Raw genomic sequence first — 17,461 nt, forward strand, 5'->3', positions numbered from 1 at the left:
GAGAAAAGGGCCATGTTCCAAAAGAAAAGTGGGCGGGACTTGAGCAAGCAGGTCACAGGAAGGAAATACAAGGAGCCTCATCCATGTGACAACAGGTGGGGCGCTCATCAGGGGAAGGAGATCCAGAAATCTGGTAACACACCCGGCTGGTCAGGCTGAGGGGACGTGGGGCCCTGCCCCTGCTGGCGAGGCTATCTGTAAAAGGGCATAGCCCCGGACGACACAGGGCACTTTGGCACAATCCCGCAAGATTACAACTGCATTCACCTTCAGACTATTGCCATTCTCAACCCACAGGCAAACCTGCACGTGTGCAAAAGTGACGTCTGCCCGTGGTTTGTAAATAGCCAAAGATCAGAAATATCGCCCTGTCTACCATATGGCAATCGAAAAGAATGAGGACACCCTCTATGGGCTGAATCCAAACGCTCCCAAGGACACTCACACAGGGGGAACAAAAAAGGAAGAGTCAAATCTAACAAGGGTGGGCCCCACCACAGAGATTCCAACCAGTCTGGTCCGGGGTGAGGCCCCTGCATCGCTCTCTTTTAGGGCTGCCTGGGTTACTCCCATGTGCACCCAAAGTTCCAACCACCTGGAGAGAATGCGCTCTTTGACGGAGAAAAAAACCAGAGGCAAAATTAGGAATATGTGTTCATGTTTGCTTGTATTTTCAGAAAGAGACGCTGTATGAATTCGGACCAAAAAAGAATCTAAGTGGTCAAGGGATGGGAGGAATGCAGAGGATTTATACTCCATGCCTTCAAGTATTTTTGGAGCCTCTGGAAAAGGTTCTCTCTTTTGAAATGAAAATAAATCATTTAATTAAATGGAACACTGCAATCGGGCCTGGGACAAAGTTATGTATGTGGATAGGGGGGCCTGGGTGGCTCAGTCAGTTAAGCGTCCGATTTCAGCTCAGGTCAGGATCTCACAGCTGGCGAGTTCGAGCCCTACATCGGGCTCTGTGCTGACAGCTCAGGGCCTGGAGCCTGTTTCCAATTCTGTGTCTCCCTCTCTCTCTGCCCCTCCCCTGTTCTCCCTCTGTCTCTGTCTCTGTCTCTGTCTCTCCCTCTCAAAAAAATTAAACATTGGGGTGCCTGAGTGGGTCAGTCTTTTAAGCATCTGACTTTGGCTCAGGTCACGATCTCAGGGTTGGTGGGTTCAAGCCCCCCATCGGGCTCTGTGCTGACAGCTCAGAGCCTGGAGCCTGCTTTGGATTCTGTGTCTCCCTCTCTCTCTGCCCTCCCCCACTCATGCTCTGTCTCTCAAAAATAAATAAACATTTTAAAAAATTAAAAAAAAAAAAAGTATGTGTATTAAAAAAAAAAAAAAAAAAGCTTAGTCTTGAGGAGCCTGGGTGGCTCAGTCTGCTAAGCGTCTGACTCTTGATTTCAGCTCAGGTCATGATCTCACGGTTTGTGGGTTTGAACCCTGCATCAGGCTTCTTTTTTTTTTTTTTTTTTTTCCTTAAAAAAAAAAAGCAAGTTGTAAGATTTCCTGTAGAATATTACCATGTTTCTGTAAAAGAGTATGCTATACCTGTGTCTGTATCTGACGGGGGCTTCCTTACCCACGGAGTGACGCACACTAAGGGGCTGGATGAGCCTCGGGTGCGGGCAGGGGACAATCTGCACTGAAGCCAGGAGAAAACTCTTCCCTGGTTGTGACAAAGAAAATGTCTTACACTTGGGGTGCCTGGGTGGTTCAGTCAGTTGAGCATCCTAGACTCTTGACTTTGGCTTGGTTTGTGATCTCATGGTTTACGGGCTCGAGCCCCACATCAGGCTCTGCAGTGACAGGGCAAAGCCTGCTTGGGATTCTCTCTCCCTCTCTCTTTGCCCTCCTCTTGCTCTCTCTCTCTCTCTCTCACTCTCAAAAATAAATAAATAAACGTTTAGAAAGGGAGGGAGGGAGGCAGGAAGGAAGGAAGGAAGGAAGGAAGGAAGGAAGGAAGGAAGAAAATGTCCTACACTTTGCCAAACGTGCCGTAAGGGCAAAACTGCCTGTAGCTGAGAACCACTGACAGGTCTGGAAGGCTGTGCCCCAGACCCATCATCTAGGGGAGCTTTTCCTTCTGAACTGTATGTTTCCACCACACGGTTCAGTTTCACACAAGCGTTCACTCCTTTTGCAATAAGGAAAAATACAACAGCTACAAATAAAGATACATACCATGGACAAGCAGCTCTGTGGTGTTTAGGAAAAGCCACAACATATCAAACATGGTGACCGTGGTTGCATCTTGGCGTGGGGGGGGCGGGGACAGGAAGGGGGCTCAAGGGGTATGCTTTTTTATTCGCTCAGGTAAAGTCTGAATTTTCAACAACCAACACCTTGTCCTTCTGTATTGCTTCCGTTTATTTTTTCAAGATCAAGAACCAGCGATGGTCGGGCAGGAGGGAAGGGAAACAGGGAGCTGGTCCAAGGCCTCCCAATCCCTCAGTGAGAAAACAGATCCCCTGACAACGAGCACTCGTGGGGCCTGCGCACCCCGGGCGGGCGTCCAAGGCCGGGCCGGGGCCCCCCTCCCCACAACGCCCCGTCTCTCCCGCTGCCGCCAGGCCCCGAGCAAGGTGCTGGCAAAAGGACCAGGTGTCACCTTTCTTTGCCCCCTCCCCTCTCCCGCTGTTCCCACAATAACAGCCTCGTGAAACCCTCCTCGGGCAGCGCATCCGCACAACCCACGGGCCGGTCCTGTGCCCACGCCCACCGGGGGCCCGGCCCGCGCGGTCTCTCCATTTCTACCAACAGGGCTGCTGGGCAGAAACTTCGGTCACCTCCGCGGAGGAGTGTGCTTTACACACAGCTGGTGAGCGGCACAGAGGAGTCTGAACGTGGTAACTGGAAAACCCCGGCCGACCCCGTGTGTCGGGGGGATGGTGACACTATCCCACTCTTTTCGTGTCTACAACATCCCTTCCCAGGCGGGACCCTCTGCTTTCTTTTCTACAGATGAGGAAACTGAGGCTCGGGCGCCTCAGGGAAAGGGTTTGCCCTTCGTCACTCGGTCCGGGTGGCAGATGTGGGACTTGGGTGCCAGTTGGCTGACGCCACAGCATATGAGTGGCAGTGCAGGGACCAAGGTTCCGCACTGCTCCCAGAGCTTGCCATGTCTGGTCCCCACCTCCAAACCTTTGCGCGTGCTGTGCTTCTGCCGCGAATGCCCTCACCCCCCGAACCAGCCCATCCAAACTCATAACCACCCCCCAGCGTGGGCTCCGGCCAGCAGCTCCTCCAGGATGCCTTCCCGGGCCTCTTCTCCAGCACCTCACCTCCGCGCCTGATCATTTCCTGGCCGTGGGTCACCGTGTCCCATCTCCCCGCAGAGATCATAAGCTTCCCGAAGGCAGGCTCCATGCCTCAGATTTCTTCCCCACCTTCAAGATTCCTCATTTACCACCGAGTAGCCTACATGAAAGCTTGGGTATCGAGCCAGACCTGGGTTCAAATACTAGCTTTGCCACTTGGTGCTGTGTGACCTGAGACACGTTACTTAACTTCTCTGAGCCTGGGCTTTTTCAAGGGTACAAGACGATTGCACCCGCAGCAGACGTTGTGGGCGCCCAGCCCTGCGCTTAAGGACCTGCCGATGGCAATGGGGTCCTGCCGCGTGGGGAGTTTTCTCTCCCCCACTGAGCATGGCACCAGACAGAATGGAAGAGTCTGAATGCTGAGAGTCCCAGAAACAGCCCCCAGTGAGGACAGAAGGGAAATGGAAAATATATATGCCAGGTTCCTTGCTTCTTGGACAGGACAACTCAGGGGTGATCTATGCTAAAGCTCCAACGAGAATGAGCCTCAGATGCCCACAGGGGCACTTTTAACACCTGCCTCACTTCTCCACTGGGGATCCCAGCGGGGAATCACCTCCTCAAACAGCTACTTGCAAAGGCCTGCCTCTGTGGAAACTCCAACTGTCCCACAAAAGAGGGATTGTCATGAGACTCACCTAAGATCGCTCACTCACTCGGGGCGCCTGGGTGGCTCAGTCGGTGAGGCATCTGACTCTGGATTTCGCCTCAGGCCACGATCCCAAGGTTTGTGAGATCGAGCCCTGTGTAGGGCACTGTGCTGATGACTGGGAGCCCGCTTGGGATTCTCTCTCCCTCTCTTTCTGCCCGTCCCCCACTCTGCTCACCCTCTCTCTCTCAAAATAAATAAACATTGAAACAGCCAGTATTCCCTGAATGCTCACAAAATGTCATGCATGATGCTGAATATGCAGGACACGACAATGAACTTGATGACAACACACAGGAACGGACAGAGGGTGCTCAATAAATGATACCGATCGTCACCATCATTCTAGGCCAGAGGCTTCAAACTGGTGGCCCCGTGGACTAAATGGAGGCATCGCGTGTCAAGAACTGGCCGGAACTGGGCCCTCTATTTGCCACAATCCCCGCCACTCATGTACATACCCACCTGGCCCATGTCGCATGGGATTTTGAGCCCCCCCCTGGCCTGTGTGTTTAATCAACGCCTTACAAAACTGACCACTCACCTTCTGAGGGTCTCGAGTCCCCGACTCTCGCCGACAGAGCCCCATTTTGGTCTCCTTGACCTCAGAACTGTCTCCGGGGAGGCTGGACCTCCCCTGGGGCCGCTCTCGTCTCCTCTCTCTGGCTTCCTGCATGGCAGACAGGCCCTCTCGGATTTTGGCAGGCGGACCCTTCTCCGAATAGGCTCTCTTGACATCCAGCTGTGACCTGTCACGGTCGTAAGGGTGATCACCCCACTGGAACACACTGGTCTCCTCTTCCGTCCTGATGGATTTCCTCAGGGTCCCTTTCTTCTGGTGAGCAGGGGACGACTTGGGCAACACGCTGGCCCCACTGCCCAGATCCTCCCAGGTCGGGGGCTTTGACTCGGCTGGGTAATTTGAATACTTTGCACCTTGATGTTTACTAGCAAAGGCCCTTCTGTCATCCTCGGGGATTCCTGAGACTTTTCTCCTGGGACCAGTGGGGCCTGAAGAAACCCCTGGATATTTTTCAGAAGGAGCTGAGACTGGCAGAGCCCACAGAGGAGAGCTGGATTTGGTGTTTGTGGTTGCCCCCAGGGTCTCTGCCCGCGGCTTGCCAGGGTCAGGAGCGGAACTGTGGTTTGCTTCGGTGAAACCTGCTTGTCTCTGGAGACCCTCGGCTTCGGGCCTCTCCTTCCAGCTCCTCCTTCTTGGTTCCACCCTGCCTAGATGGCCTGGCCTCTCCTGAGTCGAGCCACTGGGCACCGAGGGTGCCCCCTCCAGGGGTTCCTCCACCTCCTGCTTCTTGTACTCTGCCATCAGGGCGTCAATGTCAAGAACACTGGATCTGTAGCCATCTCTGATTTTACCCGGGACCCTTGCACTGACCACCTCAGTGCCCCTTCTGGCGAGGAGATCGTTGGCTTCTGGGTGACTTTTGGAAGCCGGGGGCGTTTTGGGAGTGCCGCTGGGGGACGTCTTGGTCCCACAATCCTTCCAACTGTTCTGAAAACCGGTGCCATCTTCTGGTCCCCGATGACTCCATGAGGCGTCGGCATCCGTGATTCTTTCACCAGAAGGATCCAGAATCCTGTCTCCAAGAGGTGACAGACGGTCTGTTGGCTTCAGAGGCTTTGAAAAGCTTGTGTGGTCGTGCTCTCTGCCCTTAGTCCAGTTTTTACTGCCCTTGCTCTCCAGTGGCCCTTCATGGTGAAGAGAAGCCAAGGTAGGTGTTCGAGGATGAGGAGATGGAGGCGGTGCTGGTTTTCTAGAATGTTCCGTCAAGTTTTCGGGCCCTGACTTAACAGTACTTTTTGCTTTTTGAGTATCAGGAATCTGATATGTCACTGCAAAAAATGTCGCCTTGGGTTCCAGAGAGGACCGTTGCTTCACCGCTGGGCGAGTCTGGTCCTGTGAATCACTTGGGTTCTCCTCCTGGACCTCCACCCTGTTGTGGGAGAGCTGGGGTTTTCTTAAGGCACTGACGGTGGGGCTCAAACGGTCTGTTCGCCTCTGCTCCATCTTCGAGGTGTTTTCTGGGGCCAGGAAGCTGAACTCCTCAAACTTCACGTCGTGCGGTAATGTCCGCCGTCGCCACCTCTCGAATCTCTGGTCCGCGGGACCTGCCTTCCGCATCTTGACTTCAGGCTCTGGTGCCTGGGCTGGCCTGGGTTCACCCTCACCGGAAGCCACAGTGAGGGGCCCTCTCTGCACAAGCGCTTCTGGATGTGGTCGGGCTCGGAAGTTGGAGGGCTCGTCCTTAGCCAGACAGAGAGGATCCAGAGGGCACCCCCGGGGGGGACCCCTTTCTCCCGCTGAGCTGCAGCCTCCTGACTTGTTTCTGGGCCCAGCGGGCCCCTCGTGCGGGGCCTCCCAGACGGCCACCTGGATGGCCCTCCCAGAGGGGACTTCGGAGCCGCACGACCTGGCTGAGCGCTCGCTGTTGGCCCCGGGGCTCAGTTCCGAGCCTTTCTCTTCACTGGCCACCACGGTAGCTTTATGCCAGTTCAAGGTCGTCCCCCCTGTCCATTTGGGTGACAGGCAATTGCCCCCAAACGTGTCCTTTGGCTCCCGGAAGTCAGGCCTTGGCTCACTGACCTCATGAGTCCCTTGAGCTTCCCAAATCAAACTGGCCCTGTGGATGGACCCCGCCTGACCTTCCAGCCTGCACTCTGGCTCTGCAGGGGTGACCTCACGGGACTGCTGCCTCCCCTTTGGTGACAGCCGAGACCTGCCACTTCTCAGGGTCATGGCTCTTTCCTCCAACGCCACGGAGACGGCCTCACTGTGCGCACACTTGCCCACTGTGTGCATCATGTCATACTTGGGCTCGACCCTCTGGGATGAGGGAGGGTTTTCAGCACGTTGGAGGAAGGGGTTCTTATTGTGTTTTTCGTCCAAAGGGTATTCTTCCGGGAAGGGCACGTGACACTGTCTGGGTTCACCATTTGAAACGACAGTCTGTCCCCATTTCTCTGCATCAGGATTTTCGAACCCTCTGGAGCTCTGTTTCTTGAGGGCTGTCTTTTCAGGCAGGTCCTTCCCCAGCCATGAGCTTCTCTCGCGCCTGGGTCTGAACTCTGAGACACTGGCATCAGCCACATCTCTGGGGGCCATGGCCGAGGGACAGTGTCCTGACTGGTCAGCCACTGTGTGTCTCTCCACGTGATGCTCAAACACCGTGGCCCACACGGTCTGGAAGCTTCCATCATCTTCTGGAGTGCTGTCAGAAGGGCTCAGAGCCCCCACCGAGCTCTCACCCCGATGGTTGCCAGGGACTTGGTTAGGACTGTCCTTCCACTCTGTCTGCCTCGACTTCTCTCGGAGCGTTCCAGGCTTCCAGGAGCTTCTCAGGACGGATGCTCTATCCACAACATGCCCTTCCTTTTGCTGAAAAAAAAAAAGAAAATAAAAGAAACAATGCAACTGACGTTAAGGGACTTTGAAAGGGAAAGGAAGAGGTGGGTGATTAACACAGCTGCTTTTAAAATCACAACAGGGGTACCTGGGTGGCTCAGTAGGTTAAGCGTCCGACTTCGGCTCAGGTCATGATCTCATAGTTCATAGGTTCGAGCCCCACGTCGGGCTCTGTCCTGTCAGCTTGCAGCCTGGAGCCTGCCTCGGGTTCTGTGTCTCCCTCTCTCTCTCTGCCCCTCCCCCACTGGTGCTCTTTCTGTCTCTGTCTCAAAGATAAATAAATGCTTAAAAAAAAAACACACAAAAAATACTATTTAAAAAATAAAAATACATAAAATCACAACAGTGAGATGCCATAAAATGTTAAAGACTGAACACACCCAGTGAGGGTGAGGATGTGGGAAAATGGACACTCTTGGAAACTGTTGGCAAGAACATAAAAATGTTCAAATGCGCGTTTCCTTTAATCTGGCCAATTTCCTGCCAAGACTCTTTCTTGGCTCGGGTGCCCAAGTCGGCGTCAATGAGAAGGCTCAGGGAGCACCACTTGAGGAAACAAAACCAACACAGAAACAACCTAGGTACCCATCTGTAGGGCACGAGCTTTGACCTAATGCAGACAATGAAATGCCACAGGGCACTTGACTCCACAGAAGGGGGTGGGTCCCGATGTCATCTCTAACAACACACAAAACACTGTTGTGTGGGCAGGAGAAAAGCAGACTGCAGACAGTGTATTTCTAAAACGATTCCATTTTTTAAACAACTGCATGTGTATGTGTGTATACAGGTAGATAAACAAGGGAGAAGAAAGTTCATCAGTGAGTAAGGGCATCAGAGCAGGAGAAAGGAATGAGGAGAACATCGTTTTTTCCTCTTACACACCTCAGTTCTGTTCGATTTTATAACAGGCGTGTGTGAATTAGCCATTTCTTAACCTTTTTTTGTTGTGAGAAGTAAGTCTACTTCAGGGCTCCTGGGTGGCTCAGTCGGATGAGCGTCTGACTCTTGATTTTGGCTCAGGTCATGATCTCAGGGTCATGGGATGGAGCCCTTTGTCGGGCTCCACACTAAGCATGGAGCCTGCTTAAGATTCTCTCTCTCTCTCTCTCTCTCTCTCTCTCTCTCTCCCTCTGCCCCTATCCTCGCTTGCACTTTATGTCTCTCTAAAATACAATGAAATGAAATGAAATGAAATGAAATGAAATGAAATGAAATGAAATGAAATGAAATGAAATAAGAAATAAGTCTACTTAAACAAGTTAAACAACGACTTAACCATCAAACTAGCCAATCCCATTCCTGGGTAGATCCCCAAAAGAAGGGAAAACAGATGTTCCAATAAAAACTTGTACACCTATATCCATAGCAGCACTATTCACAGAAGGTGGAAATCACCGAAATGTCCACCAGAAGAAGAATGGATAAACAAATTGGGGTCCACTTGTACAACGGGGTATTATTCAGCCATTAAAAAGGGACAGGGTACTGATTCACACTCCAACACAGAGGAACCTTGAAAACGTTATGCTAAATGAAAGAAGCCAGACAAAAGGATATGTGTTTTGTGATTCCATCTGTAGGGAATGTCCAGAATAGGCAAGTGTCTATAGGGACAGAAAGTAGATTCGTGGTTGCCAGAGGCCACAGGTGGGAGATGGGAAGTGACTGACTGGCTAAGAGTTTCCATTTGGAGTGATGAAAATTCTGAGGGCCCCTGGCTGGGGAGCGTGCAACTCGATCTTGGGGTCATGAGTTCAAACCCCATGCTGGGTGTAGAGATGACTTAAATAAAAATAAAAGTAAAAATAAAAATAAAAAATTCTGGACTAGGGGCTTCTGGGTGGCTCAGCTGGTTAAGCATCCAACTTTGGCTCAGGTCAGGATCTCACAGCTTGTGAGTTTGAGCCCCACATCGGGCTCTGTACTGACAGCTCGGAGCCTGGAGCCCGCCTCAGATTCTGTCTCTCTCTCTCTCTCTCTCTCTCTCTCTCTCTCTGCCCCTCCCCCGCCCGTGCTCTGTCTCTCTCTCTCTCTCAAAAATAAATAAGCATTTAAAAAACGATGAAAACTCTGCACGATGCATCAGCCACAAAACAGTTAGACCTAGTAGTTATTTCATAAGCTTTTTCTTATTAAACAGAATAAATAAAAATAGTTTTACGCAATTTAGCTTCCCTCCTTCTGCTATTGTTAGATGACAAGCTGAGGTAGGGAATAGGGACATAATGAGGGAAACTGAGGGAGTTCCAATTAACAGTGTTTAATCTAAATTTTAAATTCTTAAAAAAGCAAGCATTCGTACATAAGAAAGCCAGGCTCCGCTTCCTCTTTGCACAGGAAACGAAATAAAACCTGGCAATTACATTTGTAAACAATATTTAACACTAAGGAGGGCAGAATCACAAACCCAAAAGGGACCTAAAAAGTCCCAGCATTCAAGAAACAAAAAAAAAAAAAACGTTTTCTTCTTCACGAGAGGCTTCTGATTGTTTCCTGGGTCTTGTGGATCCTGAAAGCTCTTTTTCCAGTAAGTAAAGCCACCCACTAGAAAACAAGACGTGCCAAACACAGAGGCTTCTCACCTTTTCTCCGGGTTCCTGAGGAAGCTCGCCACTTAGCTCAGAACACTTCTCATATCGGACTTCGTTGCTTGAAGCTGGGCTTGAAAACCTGGCACCAGAAGATCCAAGTTATTTGCACGGGGCCAGGAGCTGGGACTCCCTCCAGCCCACGCCCCGTAACTAGCTCAGGAACCCAGGGGTGAAATCGGCACGGAGATCAACAAGGCAACACGACCTGGTTTGCTTTGAGAAAAGATGTGTCTGTGGCCGCTCTAGCCGCCAAACCGAGTAGGGCCCGGTGGGGAGAGTTTACCTTAAACACAGCATCACTGGGGTAGCAGGAGCCCCAGGCTTGGAAGAAGAGACCTAGGTGCTGTCCCAGCTCTACTGCCTCCGCACTGCAGGAGCTTGGGTTGTGCTTGTGGCCTCACCTGAGCCTCTGTCTCTTCATCTATGAAACGGGGATAATTAACACCTCCCCATCGTCTTTTGTAGGGCAGATAAGAGGCTACCCAAGGCCCTAATAGCTATGTGAGGGCGTTTAAGGAAGAGTAAAGATGCCCCAGGAGGGATAATTAATGGTTGTTGTTAGCAACCCCAGGCACAACAGCAGCCCCACCACAGACCTGCCACGGGACCTGGGGGTGGGGGGCCGCGTGGAATGTGTGGGGGCATGGGCAGGTCTCTGCCTCTCTGGGTAACCTCGGCCAAGTCATTGTCCCTCTCTGGGCCTCAGTTTCTCCATTTGCCAAGGGGAAGAGAATGAAAGGGTGTTCTGGTGTTAGCGTTTTCCCGTCTCTGAAGAGCTCCCTGGGGTGGATGCCTAAAGATGAATTCAGGGCTGAGGGCTACAGAGACCAGGGAGGGGAGAGAAACAAGCCACTTAAACTCGCCCCACTCTGCAATCCAGGGTCTGCCACCCAGGAGGCATGAGGCCACGGGTGAGTCGTTTCCAAACTCAGAGCCTCAGTTTCCCCATCTGTCAGATGAGAATAATCCAAGGCACCGGGAGGACGCAGGAAAAGGTGTGTGAGGTCCCTTGCATGGGTGCCTCTTGCTCTGGTATCTCAGCTCGGGCCTGGCTGCACGTGAGAATCACTTGGGAAGCTTTGAAAAACGACCAGGCTATGAGCCCCTCCCCAGATCAACCGAATCAGAATCTCTGGATGGGGGCAGGGGAGTGCCAGGCACCGGTTGTTTTTTTTTTTTTTCCAGATGATTTTAAATGCTGAGAGCCACTGATCGAACCCAAGCCCAGCCGGCTGTCCTGGTTCCCAGGGCTGGGAGGGCAGTCTGCCCAGAGGTGGCCCTTGGAAGTTCCTTCCCCACAAAAGTATGCCAGTGGCATGCATGTCTTTAACGCGCCTGTTGTAGCCGGGGAGCCACTTGTGGGAAAACAAAAGAGCAAGAGATATCAGACGCCTGGCTGAGCTTAGAAAATCATCGTTAACTAACAGGATTAATAATATCATTTGCAGCTACAATGTAGTGATGGCCTCCCATGGGCAGAGCGATTCACAGCATTATCTATTAGTCTTTGCCTTAATCCTTCAAGGAAGGTTTCGGTTTTAGAGACAAACCGAGGCTCAAGAGGGAAGGGGACTTGCTCAAGCTATCTTCACCCATCTGATTTTATTCGGGGGCCACTCATGGAGGCTTAGGCTATACAGTAAACATCCTCAGGCTTCTGGAAAGGCAAGCTTAGCGAGGGACCCAGGCTGCACTGGAATTACACAGGGCTCCAGACTTCCTCGAGGCACTTCCCCTCTCCTATCCGCATCTGTGAAATGGGCACGGTATCTCCCCACTGCAAAGTGTAAAGCGGGGAAAGGACAAAGAAATGGAGCTGCTGGCACACAGTGAACCCGGAGGGGAGCCGTGTTACCTCTCTGCCCCTCAGCTCCTTATCTGAGAAACAGAACCCAACGCCACCTCCTCTGAGGGGCTGTGGGTAAACCGAGAAAGAAGGGCGGGGGAGCTGCAAGGTGCCTAGCACAGAGCCTGGTGCCTGGTTCTCTTTCCTGAGGGGCCTCTCTGGTAGCCTGTCGGAGGCAGCTGGGGGCTGAGCGAAGCCCGTGGAACATTCCCACTTACGGAACATTCCCACTTACGGTTTGGTCAGATCCGCCGACAATGGCCGTGCCTGGAAGGGCTTTCTCCTGATCTCTGGCTTTGCCTCTGAGCTCTCAGCGGCCCAGCCTTTGATCCGCTCCTGGACGCTCACAACCGCTTTCCCACGCTCTGGGGCAGCCAACGGGGGCTCAGGGGTGGCCGGTGGGTGTTCCGATTCTGCGGCCAAAGCCAAAGTGCTCTCCTCCCCAAACAGGCTGATGCCCTTCTTGATGCTGCCCCTGAGGGTCCATCCACCCTCCAGCCGGCTTTCCCCGTCGGCGGCTCTGCTCTTGACCTCAGCAAATTCTTGGTCTTTTCCTGGCCTGGGCGAGAGGGGCGGAGGCACCTTCTCCGGCTCCCTGAGCAGCTTCACTTTCTCCTCCCCGGGGTGCTGGTCAACCGTGGGGGTGCCCCTGGCTGAGCCCCCAGCACTTCTGAGGCTGCCCGTCTCCGCCTGCTTAAAAAGCACCCTCTCCTTCTGTTCTCGGGGCTTCTTGGCTACCTCTGGGAAGTCTGAGTCTGGGTCACAAAGGCGAAGGTTTGCTTTGACCAAACACTCCCCATCCACTTTGGGCTCCAGGTCGGACCTCTCGGGCCCCCGACACTGGGCAGTGGAACCCGCAGTGGCCTCATCGGCCGCCTTCTTCAGCAAGGCCTCTCTGCTCTCAAACCGGGCCGTGAGGTCCACGGACAGGGGCCTGGGCCTCCTCACCCACGTCTTCTCAGGCGGGGTGGGGGGTGCTTTCCCCACCGCGGCCACCCCGCCTGGGCCTGGCTTCTGAGGCTGAATGCATTCGATGAAAATGGCCGACACAGGCCTTCTCCTCTGGAGAGGCCTGGGCTCTAGAGCGAGGTCACCCGTGTCCTCCACACCGCTGGCCTTTGAGACAGGCTCGTTTGGGCCTTTCTCTTCTTGGGGGGCAGCTGGCCTGGTGTCCTGTGACAAGGAGGCCGGTCGGGGAAGGGTCGCAGGCTTTCGGGCGGGCAGGGCGGGCTTGGTGGCCACCTCGGGCCGGGAGCCCCACACGGGCTCCTGAGACACACCCGTGGTGGCCTCCCGAGCCCCCTCATTGGCCCCCTTCCCCAGAATGGGGCCGGCTTTGGTGGTTTCAAAGAGAATCATGGTGCTGGGTCGGGGCCGCGGGAAGGCAGCCTTGCTGAACGAAGACGAGCTTCTCCTCAGGCCTTCCCCGTTCCCCGCCTCCTGCCCCACCAAGCCAGGCATCCTCTCGCCCAGGTCCTTTGCCACCACGTCCTGGGCGCGCCCACAGGGAGACGGGCTGGTTGGGCCGGGCCCCAAGGATGGGACGGGGGGGTTCACGTCCAGGACCTTCTCCCTGCAGAAGGGTTTGGGGGCAAGTCTGGGCAGCGGGAGTAAGCGGGCCGGGCTCCTGAGGGGGCTTTTTCCTTCCAAGAGCAGCGGGGAGGGTGGCCCGGGGGTGTCACCGGCCTGGCGGAAGTAGGTCCGCTTCAGGGTCTCCTCCTGGGCGATCTCCCCGAGGCCTGGCACTCCTGTCAGGGAAGCTATGGAGCCGACCTCAACCCGCGTCGCCATGGCTACGGTTGTGGGCCCATGGGGATTAAGAACATCCGAACCAGAGAAGCAAGCACTGAAAGTAAAAAAGAAAAGGAGGGGGGGAAAAAAGTAAATTTAAATCTCGGTCCGAGTCGGGGCGCCTGGGTGGCTCAAGGTGGTTGGGCGTCCAACTTCGGCTCGGGACACGAGCTCACTATTCGTGGGTTTGAGCCCCGGGTCGGGCTCTGTGCTGACAGCTCGGAGCCTGGAGCCTGCTTCGGATTATAAGTAAACATTAAACAAATAAAATAAAATAAATCTCAGGCGGTGTCTGTGTCGAAGCAGAGGGGGCCAGGGGAACGGGCCCAGGAACCCAGCGCCCCGGGTACTGGACAACCACTCTCCACTGACCTCACCGGGCAAGTCCAGGCCAGCCTTTCCACCTCTCTGAACTCTTGGCAAGGTCGGTGGACTAAAGGGCCATTTCTAAAGTTTGTTCCAGGCCCAAGAAGGGTGGGGAAAGGGTGGCAACATTCCCTAGGAGGTTCCCCCCCTCGGTTAATCTCAAGGTCGGCTCTTATGTAAAAAGTCATTATCTCTGCTACACAGATAAGGAAACCAGCTCAGAGATCACTGGGAGAGTAAGGGGCGAAGTCAGGATTCGAACTCGGGTCAGACCCCAAACGCACACCGCACACTCCCAGCCAGAGCCCCACTGAGAGCATCCTCACATCCCCTCACTCCTGTTACCCCCAAGCCCTTCTCCCACCTCCCAGATGACCCTCCTCACAACTCTGTGCTGAGCACCAAGCTCAGAGAGGGTAGGTGACCAGCCCCAGCTCACACAGCTACCAAAAGCTGGAGTCCCTGAGGTCACATAAGTTCGTTCGTGGCCCCTGAGGTCCCAGGCTCAGCCCCCCAACCCCTCTAGACTGTCCCTTACCTCCACCTCCCTCCCCCCCCACAGCCTTCCAGATGCCTTAAAACAAAAAGTCGCTTCATTCTTCACGCAACCTGCTGTCGTTCCTGGTTTGCCTTTGCAGTTCTCTCAAGGCAGGAGCCCTCCTCTCTCATTAATCCTGGCACAACCCTGAGAAGCAGGGATTATAACCATCTCCATTATGGGGATGAAAAGTAAGGGACCAGAGAGGTCTCCTGACTTGCTTACATCACACAGCTGAAACCTGACCTCAAGTCCTCACCCCATTCACCTCGGCCTCCTTGAACATTATATCTCACTCCTTTCTGGTTTCTGAAGTGACTGTTCTTCATCCCCGCCCCCCGCCCTCCCCCACCACTTTCATGTCCGAGTTCTGTCTCCCTGCAAAACTGCCCCCAGCTTGCCCCCATCTAGATGGAATAAAAGCAGAAGGTATTTCAGTTCAACGCAAGCCTCCTGCTTCCCTTCCTGGGGCCCCACTCTGCTGCCCCCGGCTCTGACTCACTCAGCAGCCTGCAGGAAAGAAAGGCAGACAGATTTTGATATTTTCTCTTCCTTACACGCTCGATGGTGCTAACAGATTTCTTCTCCCCAAACCGGAGAACGCTGTCTAGACAGGGTTAGAGGCAGCAGAAGAGGGACAGATAGGGAGAACCAGAGAATCAGAGAATGGCAGAGTCTGCCAAGGCCCCGGGGGCAGAGTTCTAAGGCATGTCGGGTCCTGACCAAAATCAGGACTGGTCTCCCTTAGGGCCAGTCCACGTGACCTCTTGGAAACCCTGCCCTGGGACACACACGTGAGCCGGACATGAGACAAGGGGCAGTAACAGAACACAAAGGACGGAGAGAAAATTCCCCGGCAGAACCCACAGGCGCCCTCCACCTCCCGGACACCCCGGCCCCACTTACCCGAGCTGGCAGGCGCCGGCTGGGGATGTGTGACTGCCTGAGAAAGTCAACGGCGTCACGTCTCATCGCGAACGGGGCTGGCCGCACACTCCCATGGCAGAGGCGGACGGGGGCAGGGAGGCTCGTTCCCGCAGGGCTGGGTTTCAGCAGGTCTGGGGAGACACAGGACCACAGCCTCGGTTCCGGAGTTCCGGCAATATGTGCACAGACGGCACAGAGCTCCAGAGCCCCAACTGGATCTGCTGGCATCTCCAGCTTGTCAAACACACGCTCCTTTCGGCTTCCCGATACTGTAGCATAAAGAGGGCTGAGTCCACAGCGGGAGCTCAATAAAAATCTGCTCCCCTGCCCTGTTCCTCTGCTAACGTGTTTACTGACCACCTACCATGTGCACAAGGAGCAACAAGAAAAATCCCCTGCATTCAGGGAACTCACAGTCTTGTGTAAAACACACACACACACACACACACACACACACACACACACGCACACACACACACACAGAAGCACTTACAACTCTGAGTAATAAACACCATGGTGTATACAGGGGGATGTGGGAGCACAGGAAGAGTACTAACTGCTTGGAAATGGGAATGGTGATCCCGGAAGAGTCCCCAGGCTGGGAGATGACTCCGAGAACCCAAGGTGCTGGCTAATTTGGGAGCTGTTTCTCCTGCCTCAGAAGTACTTGAACACTGCATCTGTTGGAGGTCCTGAAATGCACCTCGGGACGTTTGCACCTGCCGTACCTGCTTCCTGGGATACCCTTCTCACTCACATACAGACACAGGACCACCCCTCAGAACATAGCTCAGACCTCTCTGCCCCACCTCCCCAGCCTGGCACAGTCCTCTTACACGTCCATGGAGTGCCAGAGGTGCTCGGCAGGACTCGTCAGAGTAACACGGGCATGTTGAATACTGCATGAGCCTTCATGTCCTATCAGTCTTTCCCGTTCAATGGCAAGCCCCCAGAGAGCACCCTGAATCCCCAGTAGCTAGCACAGCAGCTTGGCATATAGTAGCACTGAATACATAACTGCTGAGTACGTACAAAAATAATGGCTGAATGAATAAGTCGATGAATGAGGAATATTCTTCTGCTTCCCACTCCTCTAAGATTCTGAATAAGTACAGGTACCACGAGCTTCATGGCACTAAGCAATCTAGGACATAGGAGGAGTTACTCCGGCTCTGGCAAGCGCTGGCAAGACCTACCATAGGTCTGACCCTACCACACGTCAGTTGCTGCCGGGTGACGGAACCGAAGAGCCGTGAAGAGCCCAGCTGGAAGCTCAGGCTGCCTGCCTCCCCAAGAGCCCCTCGAGTGTCACCGGACCACAGGGAGGAGCTCGACTGCCTAGGACAGGCGCCTGTCAGACACCTGCTGTGACCACATCCACCCCACGCGGTCACGGGTCGTGTCACCGGCTCATCTGCCCAAGCGTGGGATGAACGCTTCTCTGCACAGCTTTTCCTGGGAAGGAAGTCACCAACAGCCACCGCTGCTAAATTAGGATCAACGGCGACGCACGCGTGTGGCCCTACTCTGGGATCCTGGAACCTAACTCGCGGGCCACACAGCAGGGAAGACAAGGGAAGAAAGACTCTTGGTCCATAACCCTCTTAACCGGAACAGTGTCTCTGTTATCTGCAATCTCCCCATCTTGGGCTTCCTCTCGAGTTTCCATTTAAAATGCCTGGCAAATACCTGGTATGTAAATATGGCTGCACCACCGATTCGACGAATTAATTACTACCTCAGTGAGCAAAGGCGGGGTGGGGGGGAGACGTCTTTTAAGCACCGCCAAGGACAGCTTAATAACTAACATTTTGAAGTCTCTCCCAAACCTAGAAACACGTGACTCTCAGGGTTTCACTTAACCTGTTGTACAAAATGCCAGGAAACCGATTGAAACGTACGCTTTGAAACCTCGCTTTAAATGCATCACATATGTCATGCTTAATTTAAGACACTGTGGTCTCTTCCAACATACTTCAGAAGCTCCCTCACATAGAGGCCAGCTGCTGTGTGTT

At 53.8% G+C, this 17,461-nt stretch overlaps 1 protein-coding gene across 3 annotated transcripts in view; it reads right to left on the bottom strand.

The window, feature by feature from the left end:
- The window catches only part of KIAA1671 (KIAA1671 ortholog), a 203,094-nt gene that overhangs the window by 132,500 nt on the left and 53,133 nt on the right, over positions 1-17,461 (bottom strand). For all 3 annotated transcript variants that reach the window (XM_060612889.3, XM_060612890.3, XM_078435581.2), the window contains exons 2-5: positions 15,426-15,577; positions 12,060-13,670; positions 9,970-10,057; positions 4,508-7,357 (exon numbers count right to left, since the gene is read on the bottom strand). In XM_060612889.3, coding sequence (XP_060468872.2) covers positions 4,508-7,357; positions 9,970-10,057; positions 12,060-13,615 — 4,494 coding nt within the window. In that variant the 5' untranslated portion in view covers positions 13,616-13,670; positions 15,426-15,577. The remainder of the gene's footprint in view (positions 1-4,507; positions 7,358-9,969; positions 10,058-12,059; positions 13,671-15,425; positions 15,578-17,461) is intronic.

This window comes from Panthera onca, chromosome D3 (genome assembly GCF_046562875.1).
Source record: "Panthera onca isolate mPanOnc1 chromosome D3, mPanOnc1 haplotype 2, whole genome shotgun sequence".
NCBI classification, from domain to species: Eukaryota; Metazoa; Chordata; class Mammalia; order Carnivora; family Felidae; genus Panthera; species Panthera onca.